Source organism: Aspergillus undulatus (genome assembly GCF_047715775.1).
Source record: "Aspergillus undulatus strain CBS 261.88 unplaced genomic scaffold BDV17scaffold_62, whole genome shotgun sequence".
NCBI classification, from domain to species: Eukaryota; Fungi; Ascomycota; class Eurotiomycetes; order Eurotiales; family Aspergillaceae; genus Aspergillus; species Aspergillus undulatus.
The window spans coordinates 108,824-131,816 of record NW_027396666.1 but is presented as its reverse complement, the minus strand read 5'-3'; the positions used below and the strand labels follow the sequence as shown (position 1 = coordinate 131,816).

Sequence of the window (22,993 nt, the reverse complement as noted above, 5' to 3'; positions counted from 1 at the left end):
CCCGTTTTGATACTGATGGTTGATAGTAGAGTCATGATGATAGAAGCTTGAGTGCACCTCGACGAAAAGGTCGACTGTTGTATCCATCGATATGAAAGCCCATGGTGATCTACAGTGTCTCGACGAACCTTGCAACCTAATTTTGAGAGAGCGGCCACTGGCCATGATCAGCCCACGCACGCATCAACCCCTGGCTCACGCAGCCGCTGACGCATCATGCAGTGCTGAGAGATTATAGGTTAGGTGGCCTGAGGTATGGAATTCATTGCGTTCGTTTGGGTTTTACGTGTATCGGCGCGCTGGCGATGGGTAGTCTTCGTCTCGTAGGCTGGGATCCTTGTCCTGTCGAGTGTTGGGTGTAACCTGGCGTTTTGATACGGGCGTTTTATGAAGTTACGGGTAGCCCCTGAGTCCCGTCTGTCTTGTACTTTTGTGTGAAGCCCCTCCCTCTTTTTCTCTTTTTTGAGACTGAGTTGGATGCCTGAAGAGGGCAATTGCAGATAGGCAATATATTCCAGTTTGATGGTTTCAGCCATAACAATTCATGATAGGATAAGTAACAGAAGACGCCGATATCACATGATGTTCATCCCCGTCCATCTCACCATCCCGTCCGAGATGGATCTGCCACCATAGAACAAATGAAGAAAAAAAAAATGAAAAATGAAAAATAACAAAAGACTGTTAAGGTAAATGCGTCTATCAAAGACAGCTCAGTTCCGCTTCTAGTCTAGGCTCAACTACGTCTGATAAGAATGTAGGTGGTTCGAAGGTTAGAGAATGAAGGAAAAACCCCAATCATATAGGAATCCGCCGCATGTATTTCATCGTCAAGAATACCGCAACGGCGGACGTGTATGCTGCGCTTCCGGCGGTGATCCAGACCGGGCGGTGGACAGCGAAGGAAGAACCAACGAGAGCTGCTCGCTGGCGTCGCTTCTCTATTGATGAGATAGGACGTTAGGATGAGTCGCGGGAGGAAGATAGGTGTGGGTGTGTTGTAAGGGAATCATAACTTACCGGTATTGAGGAATCTGTTTCGCAAGGTGGCTAGCTGGGTTCTGATGTAGCCTCCGGCAGGGCCAGCTGAGATATTCTGTACGACTTGAGGAGCAGACATATTGACAATGATCTGAACAATTCGAAGTTGATGAGTTTGATGATATCTTGGATGGAAATGTAGAGTGAAGACAGATACTCGATAATTAAAGTCGACTTCTTCAAGAATTCAGCTGGGTGGTACAAGGTTTATATACGGCCTTCGTCATCCGGGGGCGGGGTAGGCAGGTCACTGGACAACGTCGCCGCTCAGCCCGTGAATGGTAGACCTGTCACTTATCCTGGTCGTCTTTGTTTTGCTTATTGGACCGGTTGGCGATGCCAGTGGCGAGAGATTGGCGCCTTGGGTGGTGGATGGGCGGCTGCCGGGTGAGTTTGAGGTTAACAGCGGGAGCAAAGGAGTTAATGACAGAGTTTCCAGTGGATAGAATGGGAAGACCACTGCGTTTTTTGATATGGGGCTGCTCGGTGGATGTAGATGAAGCTCGTGTGGTTGTTACGTGGAGGAAGAGTGGCACTGCCGCGGTTGCTTGATGCTCAATACAAGGTCGCAGCTTCCAAAGTTGAGCCATTGAAGTGAACCTAGACCTTTTGACGAGAGTCACCCGAGCCATTGTGTTATGCTGGAGCGAGCAACCATCTAAGGTCTTGGCGTCTTCATGGCCATCCAAGGCTATAGTGGAGCAACTATAGGTCTCCCCCTCAATCCCGTCTTAAGGTGTCACAATCACTGGAAACTAGGGACGCACCCGGTCTGCATCGCAACTCACTTATAATTACTCGTTCCCACTCATCATCGAAATGCATACAATTACTCCGTATTTTCAGCAGAGATACGATAAATGGAGAGATGCTTGCTTGAGTCATCTCAAATCGCTCAGTCTACGCATCCCATCAGAACAGTCATACTACGTGCTCCATGGACACGAGTCTCCACGCAAGCTGTCGACTCAATAGTGACGGTTGACCTGGGCTCCGATACTCGCAGCATCATGGAGTCGAGGCGCTCCATTTCCAAAAATCAATGGGCTCTGCGGTCGCTGGTTATGGATAAGCTCGGCAACTGAAGTCCGAAGGGAAAGGACCATGGGACAGATTCGATGCCCACACGGAGATGCTACCTACCTATGCATTGCCCGGTCACTGAGACAGAATTGACTGTCTTTCGGAGCGTTGTCTTTTGATCCTGGTCGGTAACATCCCAACTCTGTCGCATCCATGGACCATAAGGCTAAGGATTGCACGTTTTCTGGGGCCAGAAGCATTATCATCTATTCCATTTGTGCTCGCTGCCTACTCTGTATCCTCCTCTTCCGTGCAGCATGCGAACCGAGACAAATACGATGATCCTTTCCTTTGCGCATCTAGATGAGGCCTGATCTTGGAATATAATCCGCTTCAGACTGCGGCCCCAAGGGTTGAGAGAAATTCTCACATCAACAAGAGGTCGGAGAAGAGGGCGGCGAGCGACCTCGCGAAGGCGAAGTACTTGGAAGGTGGAACAAGATAGGGCTGGGGAGTGGATCTGAGGGCTGGCGATCGCTGGCAGGTGGAGGCACTGGATGTTTACGTCAGCGTCAGCACGGGTCTCAACGAAAACGTCCTGTCTTTGCTCAGCAACTGCCAACAACCCCGGAGAATGCGAGCGGATACGTCTCGGGCCAAACGAACCGGTGCCCCCGATTACGACGACCCGAACTTCTGGGATATCAAATTCGCGACCGGTCAAGATGTCGGGGAATGGTTGAACCCAGGCGAAAGCCTCCTCGAGGCGCTCCTCTCGTTCCTCGGAAAACACTCCGCGGCAGAGAAGCATGCGACACCTCAAGTTCTCCATCTCGGGCCGGGAATATCAAAGCTCGGAACAAAGGTCCGCAGTGAATTCGGAGCAAGAGGCTGGGCAGGGAACGGCATCGTTGTAAGTTTTCTCTTCATTCGCTTGTTGTGACTGGTCGACTGACTTTGTTGTGCTTCCGACAGAATGTCGACTTCTCCTCCGAAGCCGTCCGCATAGGTCAGGATATTGAAAGCACGCAGGACTCGGCGCACGCAATGCACTGGATGCAGGCTGATCTTCGATCATGGACTGATGTGTCGCGCCTCCTCCGCTTCGGTCCGTTCGACGCGATTCTCGATAAAAGCACCAGCGATGCGATCGCGACGTCGAGCCCTGTGACTTTGAAATCGGCGTTCGACGCGTCACAAGTATGTCCGGTGATAAAAGATGTTTTGGGAAACCAGGAAGAACTCACACTGTCACCTGTTGAGCTCCTCGCCCTGCACCTTGTGCCATTGACAAGGAGAGGCTCTCGCTGGTTTGTGCTTTCGTACTCGACCATGAGGTTCGATAATATTCCCCAAGTTGCCTCTCACTGGGAGGTCACTGCTCGCTCTCCGATCGAAGCGCCGGGTGGGCAGACAGCTTCGGGGGCTTATACGCCGGCTGTCTATCACTGGTTGTATATCCTGCAGAGGAAATGACATTGCACTGTCAAGGTGGGATTGCCTCGCAACTTGGGCCTCGATTGATTGAACAAGGCTTGACTCGGGGAGTGGTCAGGGAGTGACAATGAGGTCGGGGAGAAATTGAAGTGAGCTCAGCCAACTTCGACTTTCACTGCGACCATGCAGTCACGTGACATCCTGGCTATTGTGTTGCGGTTTCCCTTCCTTCTGAAGACGCTCCTCGCTCCTCGCTCCTCGACTTCCAACCACCTACCCCTGTCAACACGCGATGGTAGCCTCAATTCACGAGTCGTACGGGGAGTTCCTCAAGTCGTATGTGAGTCCATTCCATCACCTCCGTGCCACTACTGACGCCGTGGACGAAGCTCGCTTCCTCTTTTCAATGGACCAGCAGTCTGGATTCTGATCGGAGAGCTCAAGTACCAGGTTTGGAAGGCGCTCCTCTGCCACCATTTGCCGTACCTTTCAGCAATGTTCGATGGGAAGTTCAAAGAATCAAACGAGCAGTCGGCGGTCCTAACAGAGGTGGATGGAGTTTGTCTCAGGCCGCTCTTTCGGAATGCTTCTGCAGTGGCTCTATACTGGCCACAGCGCAATTGTCCAGGACACCACGGGTGATCTGATTAAGGCCTTTATCGAGTTCGTCAGGTTTGCGGGTATGCTCTGTATTAGCTAACTAGCGTCTCATACAGCTGGACGTGTTGAGGTATTTATAGACTCAAAAAAGCATGACAGGTTTTCTAAATATATAACTGCCGACCATCTCTATGCAGCAACACGTCTTCCCAAAGGACACCCTCTGCGGACTTTACTCGCAAAACTATTAGTGGACAATTATTTGAGGCTGGACAAGTTCCAAGTACTCCAAAGAGATGCATGGCATACCAGAAATTGCGGCAGACCTCTTGGACCAGTTGAAGCCGGTTCTGAGAAGTATAAAAGGTGGACGTACAGGGTCTCCTATATATAAGGATCTATTCACGGGAGACTTCTATTATCTCACCAGTATTTAAATAGTAGTCTTTGATATATCTGTTTTTCCTGACAAGGAATCTTGAGTCCTGAAGTTCTAAATAGATAGTGTTCTCATGACGCCCAGAAAGTCCCAAGTCTTTTCAGACCCAAATGATCTCATGTTTGGATTTCGCCGGGCCAACATGACAGTACTTGACAGGGACGAGCTCAATCAATATTCTAGAAGTTTCACGTAGTTACTGTGCATCAAACCCGAGGCCATAATCAACATCAAACCAATCGCACTTCAATCATACCATACCTTCCAGAAATGGATCACTACCCGGTAGTTCATGCTGTGGGATACCACATTAACAACAATCTTAACGCAAATACGATGCCCTCCCAAGTTGCATTCCAGCCATCGTTTTGTAATCGCCGAATGTCCGCATGTCCGGGATTAGATACCCTCATCGCAGGCTACGGCTGTCGATTGCCGTCGTTCTGGAGAATCCGCTGCCATCGAACCCACTAAGCGTCCCTAGCTATTACCTCACATACGCAGAGTGAGCAATTCTCTCCGACGCGGTTTTGTCACCAGCTTTCACCTTCTCTGGCCCATCAGCAGGATTCGCTGCGTCGAGGTGGGAATGGATGAATTCGAAGATCCTTGCTGGGGAGGTTGGCCTCTTATCCCGAGAAGTCCCTGGCCCAGAAATGAAAAGTGTAATGTGATGCATCGGTTGATTCCAATGACCCAATTGGTAAATCGAACGGTCGGCTAGAGAGTTCTGTTCCTTACAGTGGGAGTGTGTCTATCTGCCGTGCTGCTTAATAACAGAACGGTTCTAGAGAGAGTCGGTCCCGAGGAGAAGTCCAAGTTAAATTTGACACCGTCTGGGAAGGGAGTGCGTCTTCAAACGGGCTGGGAGAGAACCGATTCGAGTATGCCGACATTAATCCACTCCCGCATTGTCTGGAACAGACACTGCCAGTTTGCTTTCTTACATTTCACTGGCATTGACCGGAGGCCATAGGAGCAGACGGTGAGGTAGTGCAGCCAAGCTTCAGGTAAGTCGCCCTTGATTAGGCAATTGATTTCTTTCCATTATACGCCATTGATTAGGTCTAGAGAGCTTGGACGGAAGTTGAAGAGTTGCGAGGTACGAAGAGAGATAGGTAGGTTCATGAGGTTTCTGAGAATAATGGACATTTACTCTTCTATTTGCTACAGTTTCATGAGTCGGTTTGTAAAATGCGATACCTCGCTAGGGTCGAGTGCGTATGGACGTAGCCCTAATAGCTTGCAACATCAGACCAGTTAAAACAGACACTCTCCACCACATGTAGAACGACGGCCTCAGCTTTCAGGTAGCTATTACAGCCATACTGTTAGCCTACTAGAAGTGTTCATGCCTGAGAGCCTTTGCTTTTGCCTTGATGGGGGGAGAATAAAACGGGACAGAAGGATCTCGATCGCCCGGCGGCTTGTTCAGGAGTATGATGAGTGCGATATATTCAAACCACTGTAGATCTCGATGGACAGCATTGCATAGATCAAATCATGGGAGAAGGTCAGGAGCATCAGGTAGTATTCATTTTCAACCTGCCAATATGTCCGAGAGCTACTATTATTAATATTATCCATGTATATAACCGAAACACAAGTATGAACACGAGGATGCAATATGTAAAAGGGAAACATCCATCCACCCTTCAGCATAGCGAGGTCAGTTTTTCAACCTGATACCGACCATTCAACATTCAATCCGTCATGTTTGGCATTAGCGATACCAGATACCCTCCGCCTCCCCAAGACAATCACCAACAGTAGTAGCTGCAGAAACCACGTTAGCAAGATCTCCCAATATTACCCTCGTCAAATCCAAGGGAAGGAACCTACCAACCAACCCCCTAGCCTGAACCTCCTGCAACATCCTCTCAGCCAGACTCGCAACAGTCCAGTAATGTATATCATGCGCGAGCACAATACTCCCACCGGCATTAAGCTGGTCCATGAAGAGCTGGAAAGAAGTATCAATAATCGCGTTCGCGTCTTGGTTCGCGTAGTCCTTCGTGTCAATGCTCGTCGAGATAACGCGGTAGTTGTAGTCGGTCATCACTTGCAGGACGAGGTTGTTGACTTCCAGGTACGGCGGGCGCATGTAGCTGGGCGTTGCGCCCAGCGCTGGGCTGATCACGTCGTCTAGCCGCGTCATTTGCGAGACTATGCCGTCGTAGCCTAGGCTGGGGAGGGAGGGGTGGTCATATCTAGAAATCGGATGAATCGAGTTAGGTTGATGGGGCCAGACAACGGATGAGCTGTACTTACGTATGAGAAGCGACCTGGTGTCCCTCGTTCCTCATGCGCGTTAGAATACCCGGATTTGCGGATGCTGCGCCGCCGAGGACGAAGAATGTTGCGCGGGCGCCATATTGGCCGAGGAGGTCGAGCAATTGGGGTGTATACTCTGACGGGCCGTCGTCGAATGTGAGGGCGATGGTGTTTGGTGTTGTGCAGTGGGTAAGGACCTGGCCTACTGGTGCTCGTTTGACCACGGGCGAGGACAGGACATTGGGGACGAGAGCAGCAACGATTAGTGCGAGTGTTGCGTACATTTTGTTTGCTGGAAACTGCAGATATTGGTGTGAGCTCGAGGAATTGTCTGGTCGAAACACGAAAGAAACGAGAGAAACTTGGAATCACAAGAGAGCAGAGCAGCTATAACTACCAGGTACAGAGCCTCTGTCCCCTTGATAAGATGTGATAGGTACCAGGCTACTGAAGTCTACCTCAAACTCGCGTCTCTTATACCCCTTTCAAGCTCGATCGCACAGGTCTCTCGCAAGGAAGCTCCCCATTGTGCCCAGCTAACAATCCACAAAAAGAAGTCAGCATAATTGGCCGATACGTAGCAACGTGGCCGAGGGGTTCAAGGCAACCATGGATAATGATCCTTCCCCTTCGCTGTCGTCCTACGGTTGCCTCGCGCCTTATCCACTGACTCATCGAGCTGTATTGAGGCAAGTAAGCGACCGAGTCAGTTAAGGGCTGCCAAGCGAGGCACCATTGGCTGATCTGTGATATCAGACAACACGGACTTTCTCCGGGCGAACTTGGCCCATCTAGCTTGAACTTAGCTGAGCGATGAAGCTGGGAATCTGGGACGCCCAGAAATGTTGTTTCAGGTTGACATCAATTGATCGGCGAAGGATCCGATCTGGCTGGGCGGGGATAACTTGGAAATCTGGGATAATGGGGAGGAGGATATGCACCCCCTATGCGTCTCCGCGGGTCATCATGCCTTTTCCGTCCCGATGCATCGAACGTGCCAAATTGGGGAAGAATCCCGTTTTTTGGGAGAAAGAGGTTTGTTTGTTTTCGTCTGAGGTTACTGCGGCCGTTGTTTGTCAGTGCGTATGTACCCTTCATTGGGCGTCCAAGACAACGTATCTGTACACCGATCTGCTGTTAGAGATAAAGTAATTGTCGCAGGAGGCCAGCAATACAATGTAGTGCGAACCGGGCAACCCGACTCTCGGCCGCATCCTCCTCGTTCTTCCCGTCCGTGCATATGGTCGGCCTGAATACGAAGACCCATTTGTCGCCATGCAGCAACCCCGGCATGCCCATCGGCCTAGCCATAGTCCCAAGGCCGAGCTACGACTCTTCGCTAGAGCCTCATGTGGCTACTCGATGAACAGAAAAATGTAGGCGTCATAGGTCATTCCATTACCGCACCTACGACGATGTCATGCTTCCCGCCGCCGTTGAGCCCTACATTGTTGCATCCCAACTTTGTACAACACACTGCGGCCCTAATTTGGGTATGGTACAATGCCTGTCCGACACTGGGTATCTTTTCCATATTTGAAAATAAGCGGGCTGAGCTGGCCTGACTCCTAAGAAGTTGAGAGTACAATCAGAATTAATTCCCTAAATTCCTAGGGCAAGCGCATCGGGGCAGCGCCTATCAAATTGAGCACCGCTATCAATTTTTTAGAATGTCGGCGTCTGACATCATAGGCTTTCCACGCACCGTTATCTTGTGTTTCTCAAGAACTATATACGATGTTGAATTAGATCTCTCCGGTGAGCCGTTTATCTAGATCAATGACCACCGTTCATGTCAGACCTGGAAAAGGGCAAGCTATTGCCTGAGGGCTATTAATTCCACCATTTGTACCATGTACAGTAATAGGGCAACGGAACCCAATATTCTTGTCTGTGGGGTTTTAGTCGTGCCCCTTTTTTCCCGAATATGAGTATTTTCCACTTGGTATCGTTCGTCCGAGGTTTGATCCTGACAGGACCCGTTCCTGGTTCAGAGCAAGCTGGAAGTCTTGTCCTTTTCATGGATCAATAATGGACTTCTCATAAAAAGGGGACCTAGCTCAGGGGTACATCAGGCAACATACAGGTACCGAGCAGGCGATATAGCGCGAGATTTAGGTAGGTATTCCGGCCAATATTTTTGGGAGCTGAGACATAGCTGGCTAGCTGTGGAGCTTAGAACAAAGCAAGAGGGTGTAGGCAGCCGCTTCTGAGAACGCCACATGTGTTTTGGTGGTTTTCAGCTAAATAAGTAGACCGGGGGGCTACTCATCGCCGTGCCTTGAGTCTCAGCGGACTGGTTTGCCCGGACGGTTACATATTAAGTACAGAGTGGAAAAAGAAATAGTCGGTGCACTCAAGCTGGAAACAAGGCTGGGGAGACCGAGATGATGGAAATACATACGGGGTGCGATCATACCAAGAAGACATCACATTGTTTTCGACAACTATCATGCAATATCTCTCATTCGGGTACAAGTCCCAATAATTCCATTTGCCCAGACCCACCGTCTGCTAACAGATCGACCGCTTGTAACTACCTTGACCATGCCCTAACTCATCAGCGGCTAGATCCATATGACGAACCATGGATGGCATTCTTCTATGAACAGATTGCTGCACTTACGTATGGCATACATCTTACTGCCATTTTGCGAAATGGCGAATCATGGCCAAACATAAATGTTGCAAGGAAGATATAAGTATGCGTTCATGGATGATGAGCGAAGCCATACCCGAAAGCATTTCTCAAAAGTTAAACAAGATAAAAGGCGACATCAAACTTGCCATTGGTGTCTTCGGTGACAACAGCCCTAGTAAAACTCCCCGTAAATTCCACTTTGACGGCATCCTGGGTTTTGTCGTCCGGCACAGCCTGGGTGGTGCCCACGGCATAGTCAAAGGCCTTGACATAGACGGCCTTGGTAGTCGTAAAAGTATACGTCACACTCGGCTTAAGCGGGACAACAGTCACCGGGAGAGGCACAATCTTATCATTGCCATTATCTAGTCCCCTGGAGACTCCAATTAGATTATTGGCCGTTGTCAGAGTGGAGCTGGTGAGAATCTTGAATTGTCCCTTGCTCGGGGCTCGGACTTCGTTGTCAGCGGCGTAAGGCTCGAACTTGGAGGTGTGGTTGAGCACGAAAATGGAGCCCTCGTTCATGTTGGACGCAATTGTGGCGACCTTGTTCTCACGGCCGTAAACCTGGCCGTTACGGATCGAGCCCGAGAAGGCATAATAGCTGTTGTCGAATGCGAAGGAGTCGCTTTGGCCGATGCCTAGGGGGCCGATTCGAGACCAGACGACTGCTTTCGCGGACGAGTCATTGTTGCCACCGCCTAGGACGCCTGTTTTGCCGGAGAAGACTGTGTAGATTTTGTCGTCCGCGTCAGAGTTATTGACGACTTCGACGGTGTAAAGAACCATGGCTGAGATGGGCACAATAGGTAGATTGCCTGGGTTGTTGAGTTGGAGGGAGACTAAGACGTAGGATTGTAGCAATGGCGTTGTTTGGGGTGATTGTGTCAATTTATGGCCGAAATGTTGCCGGCTCTTGCTCATATACCATTGAAGAAGATCAAGTCGACTGTTGCAATATTCCATGTATTAGATAGCGCATGCTATTGACCCCTCAGCTGTAAAACCCTCTTTATCCATGGCAGATAATTAGGGTTAGAAGTAGCGATTCGTCCGGATCTACTCGGAAAATGCGGTTTCTGCAGCAGGGCGGGGTTGTATGATAGAAGAGCCAATCTCCGCCGAGTTGATTTCCCTGTATATATTTACAGGCATATAGCAGCGTTAAACTGCCATCTAAAGGGGAGGTGTCTGTTCTGCTCAGCTGATGCCATGCATGGCTCCTTCCCCAAACGAGCAACTGAAAGAGCCCGGCTGACAGTAGATTTCGTCTTCGGAAGCATGTTGATTTGCTGTCCTCCCCATTAGTCTCTCAATGACTGCAGCGGGATGACGAGTTTTTTCATGGGAGAGTGGCCTAGAACTGAGCCCATCGGTTGTGTTCGAGCGTTTCCCTTCCTTGCGGTTCCATGGACATCGGTGCAGAGTGATGTTGCACTAGACCGGTATACCTAGCCTCGCCCACACTAAGCACACCTTGTCAGGCAGAGAAGTGCAAGTCTGTTTCTTTCTCACCATCTTTCTATCTCACGAACGCTTTTACTACTACTCCAATACCCAGCTTCACAGTTCATCCTCGTGTCTTGCATTGTTAGCTGCAACTATCAGTCGCCAATATGGAGCAGCCATATACAGTCACCGTCAAAAACAAAACCACCGATCGTCTTTCCTACTGCGTTGTTGCCCAGCCTCCCTTTATTGATGACCTTAATAACAACCTCGTCAAAAGCCCTGTGTTGCAGGTGGTCGGGCCAATTGCTAAAGCTGGCCAAAAGAAATTTGACTTTATTCAGGAGTATTACGCGTTCGTTGGCCAGGAGAAGCTTGACTCCAATGGAAAAGCGACAATTGAGTTGGAGTTCCCAATTCAAGTCAACATCGCAACGAGCAGAGACAGCGGCTCGTATATCGATGCGTTCTTTGAAAACGACCAAACTACGGCTAATGCAAAGCCAGTGTTTATGGCTAGGACAGATGAACAGAAGGGTCTCAATGTCTTGAAGCTGGGTACTTTTGAAATACACTGCGGAGATTTCACACCGCCGAATTCGAAGGAGAAATATGTTGTTGGACTCGCCATGCCCATGGCCGGTGAAAAGGATACGGTGATGCCAATCGCCGCACTCCCCTTCATAGAGGGAAAAAGTTACGTTATAGCGCCATCTAACATCATGTGCATTAGGTCAAACAACGCCGGCCTGTACTCAGGCTGCGTGGTGGACACGTGGGAAGAGGAGTATGTACCGATTCAGTTCCCTCCTTCCACTCGCCGAGTCGCGATTACACAAGACGAGCGTGGAGTTTACTCCATGGACGGTGCAGGCCACAGTATACGTAAAAACTCACTGTACGGGCTGCGAAAGGGCCAGTCTCAGAGTCATAGTTTTCCCACAGCACATCATGAAGCTCCCAAATCCAAGACGCCGAGGACGCCTGCGAAGTGGGAGAAAGAAGCAGAGGAATTGGGCCTGGAAACTCCTCGTCAGGTAGATCCTCTCATCGTTTCGCAGCGTGGAAAATACCTATGCTGCCCTCCACTGACCTTACCAGGTCAAGGCGTACAATTTCCTTGCCAAGTATAACCAGCACCATCTCGGCGGCTACCACAAAACGGAAAGGTTGAAACAGGTCGCCCGCAATGCAGATGAATGGGCAGCCAAGATTGAGGAACTGGACTGGTTGAATGACGAGTTCATGGACCATCTCTTGGTTCTCGCACTGTTCGACTGCATCCTGTTCTTAGGTCCGTTCATTCAAACTCCCTGTCCGTAAGAGGGTAGTCATGACTAACGCACGCACGAAAACCAAAGACAATTCCGAATCTATCAACTGGCACCGTAATCGAAGTGAAGAGCGTCAGTTATTTAGCGAAACCATCGTCGCTGTCGAGGAGGCCTACGAGCACACCGGAGCTGTCAGGGTCCATCTCTTAAACGGCTCATTAGACAAGAGTACTGTTGAGACAAAGCAGCAAATGACCGATTTGCTTGACACCATCGAGAATTATGGAAACACACAGCTTGGCACCAAGCTTGAAGCCAAGGTGCTGCAGCCGTTTGTTTATGAGAAGCTGGGGAAGAACGACAGTTTCTGTCCTATTCTAATCACTATAATAACAGATGGATCTGTAAGTCTCCTCTAGCTTCATCCCAGTCAAGATGGCATTTTGCGGATTGGCACTGACCTCTTGCCTCTTTAGCCTCAAGGCGAGCCAACAGGCACTTTCAAAGCTAAGCTCCAGGAATGCGAGCGACGACTTAAGGAAAGGCGCAAGGCAAACAGTGGATGTGGTGATAAGCGTACGAAATAAGACTGAAGCGTCTAATCCTGGAATGCATGCTAACGCGTGAGGTTCCGACCAGATGTCGTTTTCCAGATTTCGCGCGTCGGTCAGGACAAAGGGGCTATAAAATTCATTACCGATCTGAGAAACGACAAGGATTTGAAGGGTATTCTGCACTGCACTTCTTGTACGTTGTCAGCATGACCTCGGGGCGCCTCCTACCTACATACTAAAGGGCCTCAGATCAGAACATAGATATCAAACCGGAAGAAGATGACGTTATTGACGCATATGGAACGGTACATGTGTCGTCTTGGCCTTGTAGAAACCGCAAGCTGACGAACAATTACAGGCGATCTGGACGCTTGCCGGGGCTGCCTTTGTTGGCGTACGTATATCAAATGAGCTCAAATTTTTCTTCGGGGATTCCATGGGCTGACCGGCTGTGCAGATTAAAAAGGACAGTAAAGGACGTTATGAGTTCCTGAACAAGTAACCCACGACGTTTACTGACCCGGATGAGTGTCCTACGCTTGATAAATAGCAGTGACTTCAGAATGTCCTTGCGATTGTGATACTGACTATGATACTTTGATGATTGTTGCCTTCCTTGAATATAACCATATGTGGAGCTCTGATAGGGATGTTCGTGACTTCAGCAAAAGATATATGTGTCCAAGAATTGACCAAGTTACAGCTCAAAGTCGCGGGGACACCTTCGAGGAGCTTAGCTTCGAAAGTAATACGAGAAGTAGTATGGGTTATATTTAATATTATCTGCACTGACTCGAAAGGTCAGTCGTTGACTGAGGTCGACGTTCCTGTTGTGCTTTGTAGGGCTGCGGAAGCTGCATAAACATATTATGCCAATGGATTGGAATTATGCACACATGGCACAAGTCAGGTTTCGTTTCGTTTTATTATTTAACGTCACTCGGCGGATCACGTGGCCCACGTGATCTGCGGCCTCCCAGGGGGCATCTGGACGTGCTGTCTAAACCAAACTACCTAAAAACTAGCTAGATACAGGTTTGAAGCAGCAACTATGGACAATATATGTTGGAAATGAGTGGAAGAAGCATCCGGCGCTGCCCTGGCCAGGTCTTCGAGGGCAGATGCCCGTTTTGACTACCTATAGATTGGGGGGAGGGGCCGAACCCTTTATCCAGGTAGATGTGTGGACTGTTGCACTATCAAGCGCTCCGGCGGGCCCAGTTCGGGCATATATCCTTGAAGAAGGATGATTCTTGCACGATGCGGCTGAATTCTTCAGCCCCGGCAGCTGTACTTAAGAGCCAGTCTATTGTTTTTGACGGGCCGTCCCTTATACATCTCCATCTATCTTTCCAGCTTTTCCTAGTGTATGGACAGAAGAAGAAATGTACTGGGGTCTTTGTCTTGCCACAGGAGCAGCTCTCCAGGTACTCTGTGTGGTTGAAACGTTGGTGGTATGCCGTAAAGTCTCCGTGGCCTGTACGGGCAGCAATAAGTCGGCCAAGTACCCAACGGGGAAGCTTGTGCTCGCGGGAGCGGCTTTCCTTTGTATGGGGTCTGATATTCAGGGTCTTGTAGGCTTCGGGTGCCTTGCTAGTATATGCTGTATATGTCTCTGCGCGGAGCAACTGTTTTGCCTCCCGTCGAAGGTATGCAGGGGATGGGGGGATGCTAGGGCTGTGTATAGAGGACCCGAGCTTAGCAAGCTTGTCCGCCAGCTCATTCCCACTAATCCCAGAATGGCCTGGGATCCAGCGGACCTGTAGGGGTTTCCGTGGCATGGTTAGGCTTGAAGGAGCTTCCAACCACTGGGTAGCAAGCTGGCCAAAGGACTCTGACAGTCCATGCCTGTGCGGAGTAGGTCTATAACTTGCTAGTAGGGAGGCTGCTGCTAGGTTATCCAGGAGGATAACTAGCTGGGTCGAGTAGCCCACACATGGTTGCCTTAGGGCTGCGCGTAGGCCTTCAACAGCACCCATGATTTCTGCATCATAGACCTCTGTCCTGGGGCCCGCGGGGCCATGTCCCTTGGTTACTAGGATAGGGCCAAAGTAGACTGCATAGCCATACCCTGCCCCTTGGCTAGTTTGTGAGCCGTCCGAGTATACTGATATCTGCAGTGGCGCGGGGCTATAGTCTTTATTGTTTGTTGGGAGCATGCGTAGGGGAGGGAGAGGGGTTCCTATTATAGCACGTTCCGGCAGGGGGCTGAGAAGGAGCTGGAGGATCCTTTGGAGCCTGGTCATGGGCCTGCTTGTGATGGGTTCTGCGGCTATTTGGGCAATTGGGTGTTTGGTATCAAGGCTCATGTATCTTACTGCTGCCCTTCGGAGGATGCTGTTAAGTAGGGCCCCTGGGTCTGGTAGGTCTGCTTCGCGGAGCAGTGCTGTTGTGGGGGTGGTCTTGTAGGCCGGGATAACAGCCAGGGCTGCTGTATGGAGGAGAGAGAGCAGGGAGTTAACTACCCCTTGTTGTCTTCTTCCTGTATAGAAAATTTCTGCCCCGTACAGAGCTGTAGGAATAACACACTGTACAACAGCTGCCCGCATGGAGGCCACTGGGCAGCCTCGCTGGGTGTTGCTAAGCCTCTTTAGGTGCTGGGCAAGTAGTTTCCCGCGGCTAAGTACCCAATTAATGTGAGCTTTGAAGGTAAGCTTTGTATCTAGGAGAACCCCTAGCCATCGTGTGTATGGGGATGGTGTAATCTCCCCTATACCAGGTAGTGTGACTATAGGGAGGTGCTGCTGCTGCTTTTTAGAGAAATGTTGTATCTCTGTCTTCTCCATTGAGAATGGAAGGCCTGTCTCTGCCCCTAGTACAGTAATTTGCCTGTAGACCTCTACCAGTTGTTGTGAGCTCTCTTCCAGGGTATTCCCAGTTAGTAATATGCCCATGTCATCTGCATAGCAGAAGGAGCCCTTGAAGGTAGAGACTATTCTTGCCGCATATAGCAGGAAGAGTATTGGGGTTGGGGGGGATCCCTGGGGGAGTCCACCTTTAATTGGTGCTGTAGCCGTGCCTTCTTTTATATGGACAGATACAGAGCGGCCAGTAAGCCAGTCCTTAATTAGCTGCAGTAAACCTGGGTGCCAACCTTGCAGGCGGAGGTGGGAGAGGAGCCGTTGGTGTATTACAGCATCAAATGCCCCTTTCACATCTAGTAGGAGGAGTGAAGCATCTTTTCCCTGATGGAGGGTCTCCTCTACCCGGTGTACGAGGACCTGGACCAGGTCAATGGCAGAGCGTCCTGGCAAGGCCCCAAAGTGGCAGGGGGCTAGTACGTCTGCCTGAATTGCTCTTGCAGCCATCCGCTGTGCTAGGAGGCGCTCTAGGCCTTTACCTAGGGTGGAGAGGAGGCTAATTGGCCGCCAGGCATTGAGCTGGGTATAATCCCTCTTTCCTGGTTTTGGTAACATTATTATCTTTGCTGACTTCAGGCTTAGCGGAAAGCAGCCTTCCTCCATGCACCTGCGATATAGTTGTGTGATTGTATCCCCTAGGATAGGCCAGAGCTCCCTCCAAGCAGTGGTGGCAAGTCCATCCTCCCCAGGGGCAGATGGGGGTGGGGCACAGAGGGCGGCCCAGCAGTGCTCTTTTGTTGGCAGGTGTAGGGAGCCCAGGGGCTTGTTTGGGGGTCCCTCCTCTGTCTGATTTGGAAGCAGGGCCCCCTTGTCTAGGAGGTGGCTAAGAAAGGCCTCTGCTTTGCCCTGTGGGGTAGTAACCTGTGTCCCTTGTACATTCAGGGGAGGAGCAGCAAGCTGGTCTGGATGTCTTATCCATTTTGCAAGTTTAAAGGCATCTGTAGGTGCTGCGGCTTGTTCAATCTGCTGTTTCCAGTATTCGGCCTTTGCCTGTACAACAGCCTTCCGGAGCTGTTTGTAGTTGGGGTTTTGTTGCTGTCTTGTTTGGCAAAGTATGTCTGTTAGTTCAGGAACCCACCATGGGGTCCTGGGGAGTCTGCAAGTGTTATATCTTGAAGCACCTTGTATTGCTAGCTGGGATATCTTGACTATCTCCTTGGCTAGTAGGTGGATTGGTAGGCTTGGATCCGGCAGGCTTGCCAGGGCTCTAGCTTTCTCCCAGTTGGTAGAGCCAAGCTTTCGTATAGGGGAGGGTTCTGGCACAAGTCAGGTCACCCGGTCGCGCCTTCCAAATTCACCGCAGAGTCATGTGACGATGACCAGATCTCTCGTGTCTCAAACTCAACACCTCTTCAAGTTGTATTGTAGATCGTGGCGTCAATTTTCCTGACCAAAGAATCGCATGATTGTGAACTCGCCATATCGGAGAGGAAGCACCGTTGTTTCGGAACGTGTTCAGTGTAATTCATAGCCCACAAGGCAACAGGGAGAGGCAGACGCGCCCTTCAAATTACAATCGAGCAGGCACTGAAGAGCCGCCTTCTTCAAATTGTGATCCCGCGACTCGCATTGAAAGAGATCGACCATGCTGGAAAATTAAGTAGCTGGCAGGCAGCCGCTGGCGCCTGGGAGAGCTGGGTGCGACTGAATGATACTTTACCCCCCCACAACCGGCTGCCAACTGAGCATGAGAAGCACCATTCCCAACGGACTTGATTATTTCTTCCTGCTTGTCAAACCCTTGACACAACAATGGCGCCCCAAGCTTCAGCCCCTATGAGGGTGAGGATGACCGTGGGAATGGATGGAACTCCAGGCCTAGACAACCTTCAAGCGATGCCGACAGGAATATCAGGCAACAGCTTCTACGCAAAGTTGCGACCGAAAGTCTGATCCAGAGATCCCTCTACAACGAGGCTGCGGTGATTCAAACTGACCTTCGCTGGTATGCGACTGGGCTACCCCATAGCACTATCTTTGCCATCATGTCTTACATCGGCTTTCCTGAGAGTTGGCTCAGGTTCTTCCGGAAATACCTTGAAGCGCCTTTGAACATGGATGCGTCGTCGGAAGGGCGCACGCCAACAGGGCCTCGAACCCGCAAGAGGGGTGTCCCAATGTCACATTCATCTGAGAAACTTATCGGCGAATTAGTCCTGTTTCTCATGGATTTGGCTGTGAATCGGACGACGGGTTTGCTTATGTACCGACTACACGACGACATATGGCTTTGCGGAGAACCTAGCAAATGCACAAGCGTGGGAGGTCATGGGCTCATTTGCCAAACTGACCGGCTTGGAATTCAACCTGAGCAAAACTGGCTCTGTATACCTCGCAGTCCATTGATTTGACTATACAGAGCCGGCTACCGAAAGGCCCAGTCACATTTGGCTTCCTCATGCTCGACCCCTCAGGCGAATGGGTAATCGACCAAAGCCAAGTCAATGCACACGTTCAGCAACTCAAGTCCCAGCTAGACAAATGCAATAGAGTCATGTCATGGATCCGCACTTGGAATAGTTGCATCGGACGATTCTTCAAAAACACCTTTGGCCAGCCCGCTGTGTGCTTCGGACAGCGTCATGTGGACATGATTCTTGAATGCAGAACGCCCTCTTTGGTAGTACGACGGGGACGGTGACGGCGCACTTGCGACAGATGATCCAGTCACGATTCGGAGTCTCCGAGATACCGGACGCTCTTTTCTACTACCCTGAGGAACTCGGCGGCCTGGGACTCCGTAACCCGGCTATTTCGCCCTTCCTGGTTCGCTGAATCCTAGAAGCACCGCCTGATAAGCACATCGAAGTGTTCCGGGAGAACGAAATGGAAAAATTACAATTCGATGAAGAAACACTTCGGCGCGCTGCCCCAAACAACTCGGATGAGTGGCTTCGCGAAGGCGAACAACGGCAACGAGCGGCGCTTTGTCTCTCGCTCCGAGCGGGATACGTTCATATCTTTCGAGGAGTGGTTCCGCTTTCGCTGGTCGCATAGTTACTCCTTCCGGGATCTGTATCGGAAGCTCTATAAGGTCCCAACTCCAGAAGTGGTCGATTTCACGATCCCAGTGTCGACTGCCCTTTACAAGGCAGTTTCCAGAGCGCAGGGCCGCGTGATGGATGATGAAAGGAGGTATATTGTGCAGATGTATGCGCCGGAGATATTGAGGAAGTATGGCGGTGTCAACCTGGTCGACAAGAAATATCTACCCATTGGGGTTATGGCCATGATTAAGGAGAAGAGGGTTAAGCGGCAGATGGTGCTGTAGATTGATTTTGATTGAGATGTACGTACTTGATCTTCCTGCGCTCACCTGGCGGGAACTCTACCCTATATCTTGGACTAATATTCAACACTTTCGTTTCCCACATTCGACGAGCATTGCACTTTTCTTGGGGACGTTGGCATATCTCTTGGACAAGATGCAGTCAGGCGTAACGAATACCGCTCCCATCTCTTTTCCTTGTGCATACTTAGCCCAAAAAGGAAAAAACGGAGTGAGGGCCATGAAAGGCCAAAGCCCAATGGATCATTTTGACAAGAGAATCAATCGTCATAGGGGAGAGCAGAAGGTGGAAGGGTATGATGGACGAAGCATCCACGGGAGGACACTGTATGCAGCAGTTCCCACCCGCGCTGGAGCTTACTCGTCCCCGATCAGATCGTCAGCAACAAAAATGGTGGCGGCCCGTGTAGCTCGTCCTTGCGGCCGCACCGAGGGGGTAGCTGTTGTAATGGGGCCAAGGCCCGGGTTTGGCCGGTTGTAAGGGAGAGAAGTAAAAGCAAGGTGCGGGAGAGAGCCGACGTAGCCTATGCAGCTCGGCGGGCCCGATTATTGGAGGCCAGAGGGTCCACAAGAAGCATGATGCGTGGACTTTTCTTATGCGGAGTGACGAGATGACTTTGTAAACCGAAGTGCCATGGCAGCCACGCTACAGAACGGTCAAGCTATCTACAGCAGGATACGATTCCAATGCCAGTTATGCAATTTTCACGACTCGTTGTGTTATGCAAATGATAGCAGCCCTGTTTACATGCAAGACCGTTTTTCAAAACCGTATCCGATGTCCTTTCAAGTAGTGTACCCTAGCCGTTGTGAAAATCAAAGGAGAATTCCGCAGACGATGCCAGGAAAGATTTCCTCGGTGCGGAATCTTGGGATAGAGGATATGGTTACGTTTGCACCCTGGCCGGTACAGTCGACATTGCTGGGCAGTGTTAGATTCAGCAAATTAAGACCGGCGCAAACACTCCGCGATCAACGAGAAACAAAATAGAAGAACGAAGAGACAGAAAAGGACGAGATAATGCTTACTCAAAGAGCTGACAGTAGATATCCTGTTCCTCGGGAATTTCAACGGACCCGATCCACCTGAAAGTTTAATCAATGGTCAACATAGCTCACAGGGTAAGAGATTATCTAACACGGCGGAATAAGGTAATGCTATGCGTGACGGTATCAAAGACAAGGACATACGGGGAAATGGTCTTGCAGGTCCCATCAGGCGGGAAGCGGACGCTCTCGCCCTCGAAGTTTGGCTCGTCGTAGATTGTCACGGGTAGAGTAGGGCGCTCTCCCTGAGGCATGGGCGAGGCAGCTGCGATAGCTGAGAGGGACAGAGCAGGCACAAGGGCGAGGAAAGAGTGCATTTTGGGAAGCTATTGCGGTGAGAATAAATAGGGATACTGGAGTTTGGCACGAGTGATAACCAAGTAATGAAAGCTAGAGAAAACCACGACGACCTACGCTTCTTATAAAACAGAGTTCTGTGGGGAATTGCCTCGAATGACGAAATAACGCTGCGGTGTGGTCGAGGCAAGGCAGGGGTTCAATGAGACATGAGACTGCACGCTGCATGGGACACTGCATGAGCGAAGGAAAAGAGTGTGAGAGCCTGCAGCAAACTCAGCTTTGTGGAGAGGAGTTCTCATACCCGCATGAACTATTGATTGTGGCTTGGATCTGCGAAGATCACTGCTCGGCCCATGCTAGTAAGAACCACGAATATCTGGGAGAGAGAAGCTGAAAGAGACATCCCACACTTCCACGCAGATTAACTGGATAGTCTCGAAGGCGTTGATGAGTGGGTGCAGATCCTGAACGAGACCGGCGACTATGGAGTACGGTCGCTTCTAACAGTAATGCCATTAGTATATAAGAGAGTAAAGCGAACTAATCTGCAATTTCAGATACATTGCAGACGCAACAAGTTCATACCCTGTTCGAATTGACAGATACGTAGTGTATCCAATAGATATACACCGTTTCAGCTTCTGCCATCCACTCTTCGTAGCATCCCTACTTGGCGGACCCTACTCACACCCCGCTGATGCCTTAACAATAGATGCTGGGCAAGACGCTGAGGAGACTACAGAGAGAATAAGCCCACCGCATTTGGCTGCGCGCCCTAGATTGGCTGACGTTGAGAACAATCTATGCCAAAGTACGTTTCACCCTCTCCAACATCTGCCGTAGACTCTTCAATCAGGCGACGCCCGTCCTCGGCTATGCAGCTAGGTGCCCTGGTAACCGTGAGTACTTGATGCTACATGATTATATGAGTGTTTAGAGGTAAGAGGTATGCAGCCCGGGGGAGGGTTAGAACTAAGGCAATTGGCAGACTTACTCGTACAGAAAGCAACCCAGATTCTGGTCCGCTTGAATATGGACAGATTCAATTGATCTCGTTCTAATGGCAATTGTGTCAGTTGCCAAGTGGAAAGCTCCAATGAGGTTCTGATATCTCGCGGGTAAAAACCCTGGCAGATCCTATCTATCGCGATGTTGACCCGCTCTCCTTCGTAATTTGGAGCGCTGTAGATGGTGACTTGGGGAGCCCGAGAGGGTTCAGGTTGTTGGGGGGGCTGCAGCTGTTAGGGCTGCGAGGGCCAGCCCTGATAGGATGACCAGGGGTAATTTCATGATGCAGTACTAGAGTTAATAGCTTGGCTAGAGTAGCTCTGAAAATAATGAACAGAGAACAAAGGTGATAGGTTCTAACAGGCATTCAGAGAGAGTCGACTCTTTCATATTCTTGGACCTTAGGGGACAACAATTACCGCATAACTCAGGCTATGGTAAAATTGCATGAAAGATACATACGCGAAGGAAAAGAATGTGATTCGTATTATCTGTAGCAAAACCCTGCTTTGTGGAGACGAGCATCTCGACACTGATACCCCAGAACAATAAGTCTGAAGATGCTAGGATAAAGTCGGCTATAGCATGCTCATCCGATACCCTCAAGAAAGTGGTTCAGAACCCAAAGAGAATGTGGAGTCTCCAAGGGGAAATGCAAACAGCCTGCCTGTTACTGTTGGAACATCGAGAAGATACAACCGCTCCACTACTCCAGAACATCGGTTCGGCCAAGTGCGATTCTCCGAGCCATTCCTCTGAGTCGACCAGTAGAATCTGGAAGGAGAGGAATGCGGCAACTTCCATTTTGTTCATGCAGGTTGAGCAATAGAGGTGGTCTCGTATCATGTACTATTGATTGTGGCTGGCTGGAATCGATGAAAGACTTACGGATCCCTGTCAATCTACCCGCCCGAGATCGACCGAGACTGCCGGGATGCGGCCAGGGATAATCGTTTCCCACGATCCAGAGAAGATCACCCGATCCCGTTGCGGATAAGTAGCCATTAGTGCCCGGTTTTTTTCTGTCGAAAGTGCTATAGGGAGGAGATGATTGACGTCAATTTGGTGGTGGCATGTGTCTAAGCTCGAAGATTACACCTACTTCACTGGCCTCCATGAGAACTCAGTAATGAATTAATCGCCAATGCATCGAGTAGTGTGCATCTTGATCAATGAAGGAAAGCAAAATCTGCGTCCAGCGCCCGCATACTCAAGGTAGTGTTGCAAGTTGCAGAATGCAGACGCATGCACCTCATGAAAGTCGCAAACTTGAGATCTGTGGGGATCACTGCTCAGCCCATGCAAGTAAGACCCGGGGTGATCCGTGCAAAGAGAAGCTGAAAGAGATATCTTGGATTTTCACTTGCATTGATTTCAGGGCTGTAAACCTGTTAAGAGCCGGGAGCAGAGCTTGGACGAGTCTGGTGACTACAGTGCCTTTGAACAGCAATGGGGCCACACCAAAGAGACAGAAAACTGATTTTGAGATTAAGATACCCTGGAGAACCCAGCAAGGACAAAGGCCATGCGCACCAGTACTAAACCTTCAAAGGATCTCTGCTTTGGTTGAGGTGCCTAGTTCGATTTCTTAGAGATACGCCGATCCAGCCTATGCCCTCTTAGCCTCCCTAGCCTGCGTAGCCCAATAATCCTGCCCATGTTCCCAGCCCCAGCAAGAAAAGATTGAACATGTCGCTAATCAGCTGATAGAGAGCATCGGCTCGCCGGGCTTGGTATCGCGCCCAAGATTTGGCTT

At 50.2% G+C, this 22,993-nt stretch overlaps 6 protein-coding genes across 6 annotated transcripts; 2 read left to right on the top strand and 4 right to left on the bottom strand.

The window, feature by feature from the left end:
* Nucleotides 1-798: 798 nt before the first annotated feature.
* BDV17DRAFT_295072 (uncharacterized protein) lies at nt 799-1,120 on the bottom strand (the record flags this gene model as incomplete). Its single annotated transcript, XM_073762979.1, has 2 exons — nt 799-941; nt 1,021-1,120. 2 exons carry the CDS (start codon nt 1,118-1,120, stop codon nt 799-801), a joined length of 243 nt encoding a protein of 80 aa, XP_073611673.1.
* A 1,327-nt stretch (nt 1,121-2,447) lies between these two features.
* BDV17DRAFT_203891 (uncharacterized protein) lies at nt 2,448-4,020 on the top strand. Its single transcript, XM_073755300.1, has 2 exons — nt 2,448-2,977; nt 3,040-4,020. The coding sequence occupies exons 1-2, from the start codon at nt 2,699-2,701 to the stop codon at nt 3,538-3,540; spliced, it is 780 nt and encodes a 259-aa protein (XP_073611672.1). The 5' UTR covers nt 2,448-2,698; the 3' UTR covers nt 3,541-4,020.
* Nucleotides 4,021-6,054: 2,034 nt separating this feature from the next.
* BDV17DRAFT_273642 (chitin deacetylase) lies at nt 6,055-7,767 on the bottom strand. The gene is made up of 3 exons (XM_073759035.1): nt 6,812-7,767; nt 6,383-6,750; nt 6,055-6,316 (listed from the first exon to the last, which is right to left on the bottom strand). Exons 1-3 carry the CDS (start codon nt 7,096-7,098, stop codon nt 6,264-6,266), a joined length of 708 nt encoding a protein of 235 aa, XP_073611671.1. The 5' UTR covers nt 7,099-7,767; the 3' UTR covers nt 6,055-6,263.
* A 1,802-nt stretch (nt 7,768-9,569) lies between these two features.
* BDV17DRAFT_295069 (uncharacterized protein) lies at nt 9,570-10,244 on the bottom strand (the record flags this gene model as incomplete). Its single annotated transcript, XM_073762978.1, has 1 exon — nt 9,570-10,244. The coding sequence occupies one exon, from the start codon at nt 10,242-10,244 to the stop codon at nt 9,570-9,572; it is 675 nt and encodes a 224-aa protein (XP_073611670.1).
* Nucleotides 10,245-10,917: 673 nt separating this feature from the next.
* On the top strand, nt 10,918-13,162 carry BDV17DRAFT_203703 (uncharacterized protein). The gene is made up of 5 exons (XM_073755299.1): nt 10,918-11,941; nt 12,012-12,198; nt 12,266-12,582; nt 12,655-12,754; nt 12,818-13,162. The coding sequence occupies exons 1-5, from the start codon at nt 11,072-11,074 to the stop codon at nt 12,940-12,942; spliced, it is 1,599 nt and encodes a 532-aa protein (XP_073611669.1). The 5' UTR covers nt 10,918-11,071; the 3' UTR covers nt 12,943-13,162.
* A 6,389-nt stretch (nt 13,163-19,551) lies between these two features.
* BDV17DRAFT_203671 (uncharacterized protein) lies at nt 19,552-20,380 on the bottom strand. Its single transcript, XM_073755298.1, has 3 exons — nt 20,074-20,380; nt 19,912-19,968; nt 19,552-19,804 (listed from the first exon to the last, which is right to left on the bottom strand). The coding sequence occupies exons 1-3, from the start codon at nt 20,244-20,246 to the stop codon at nt 19,699-19,701; spliced, it is 336 nt and encodes a 111-aa protein (XP_073611668.1). The 5' UTR covers nt 20,247-20,380; the 3' UTR covers nt 19,552-19,698.
* Between the last annotated feature and the right edge of the window lie 2,613 nt (nt 20,381-22,993).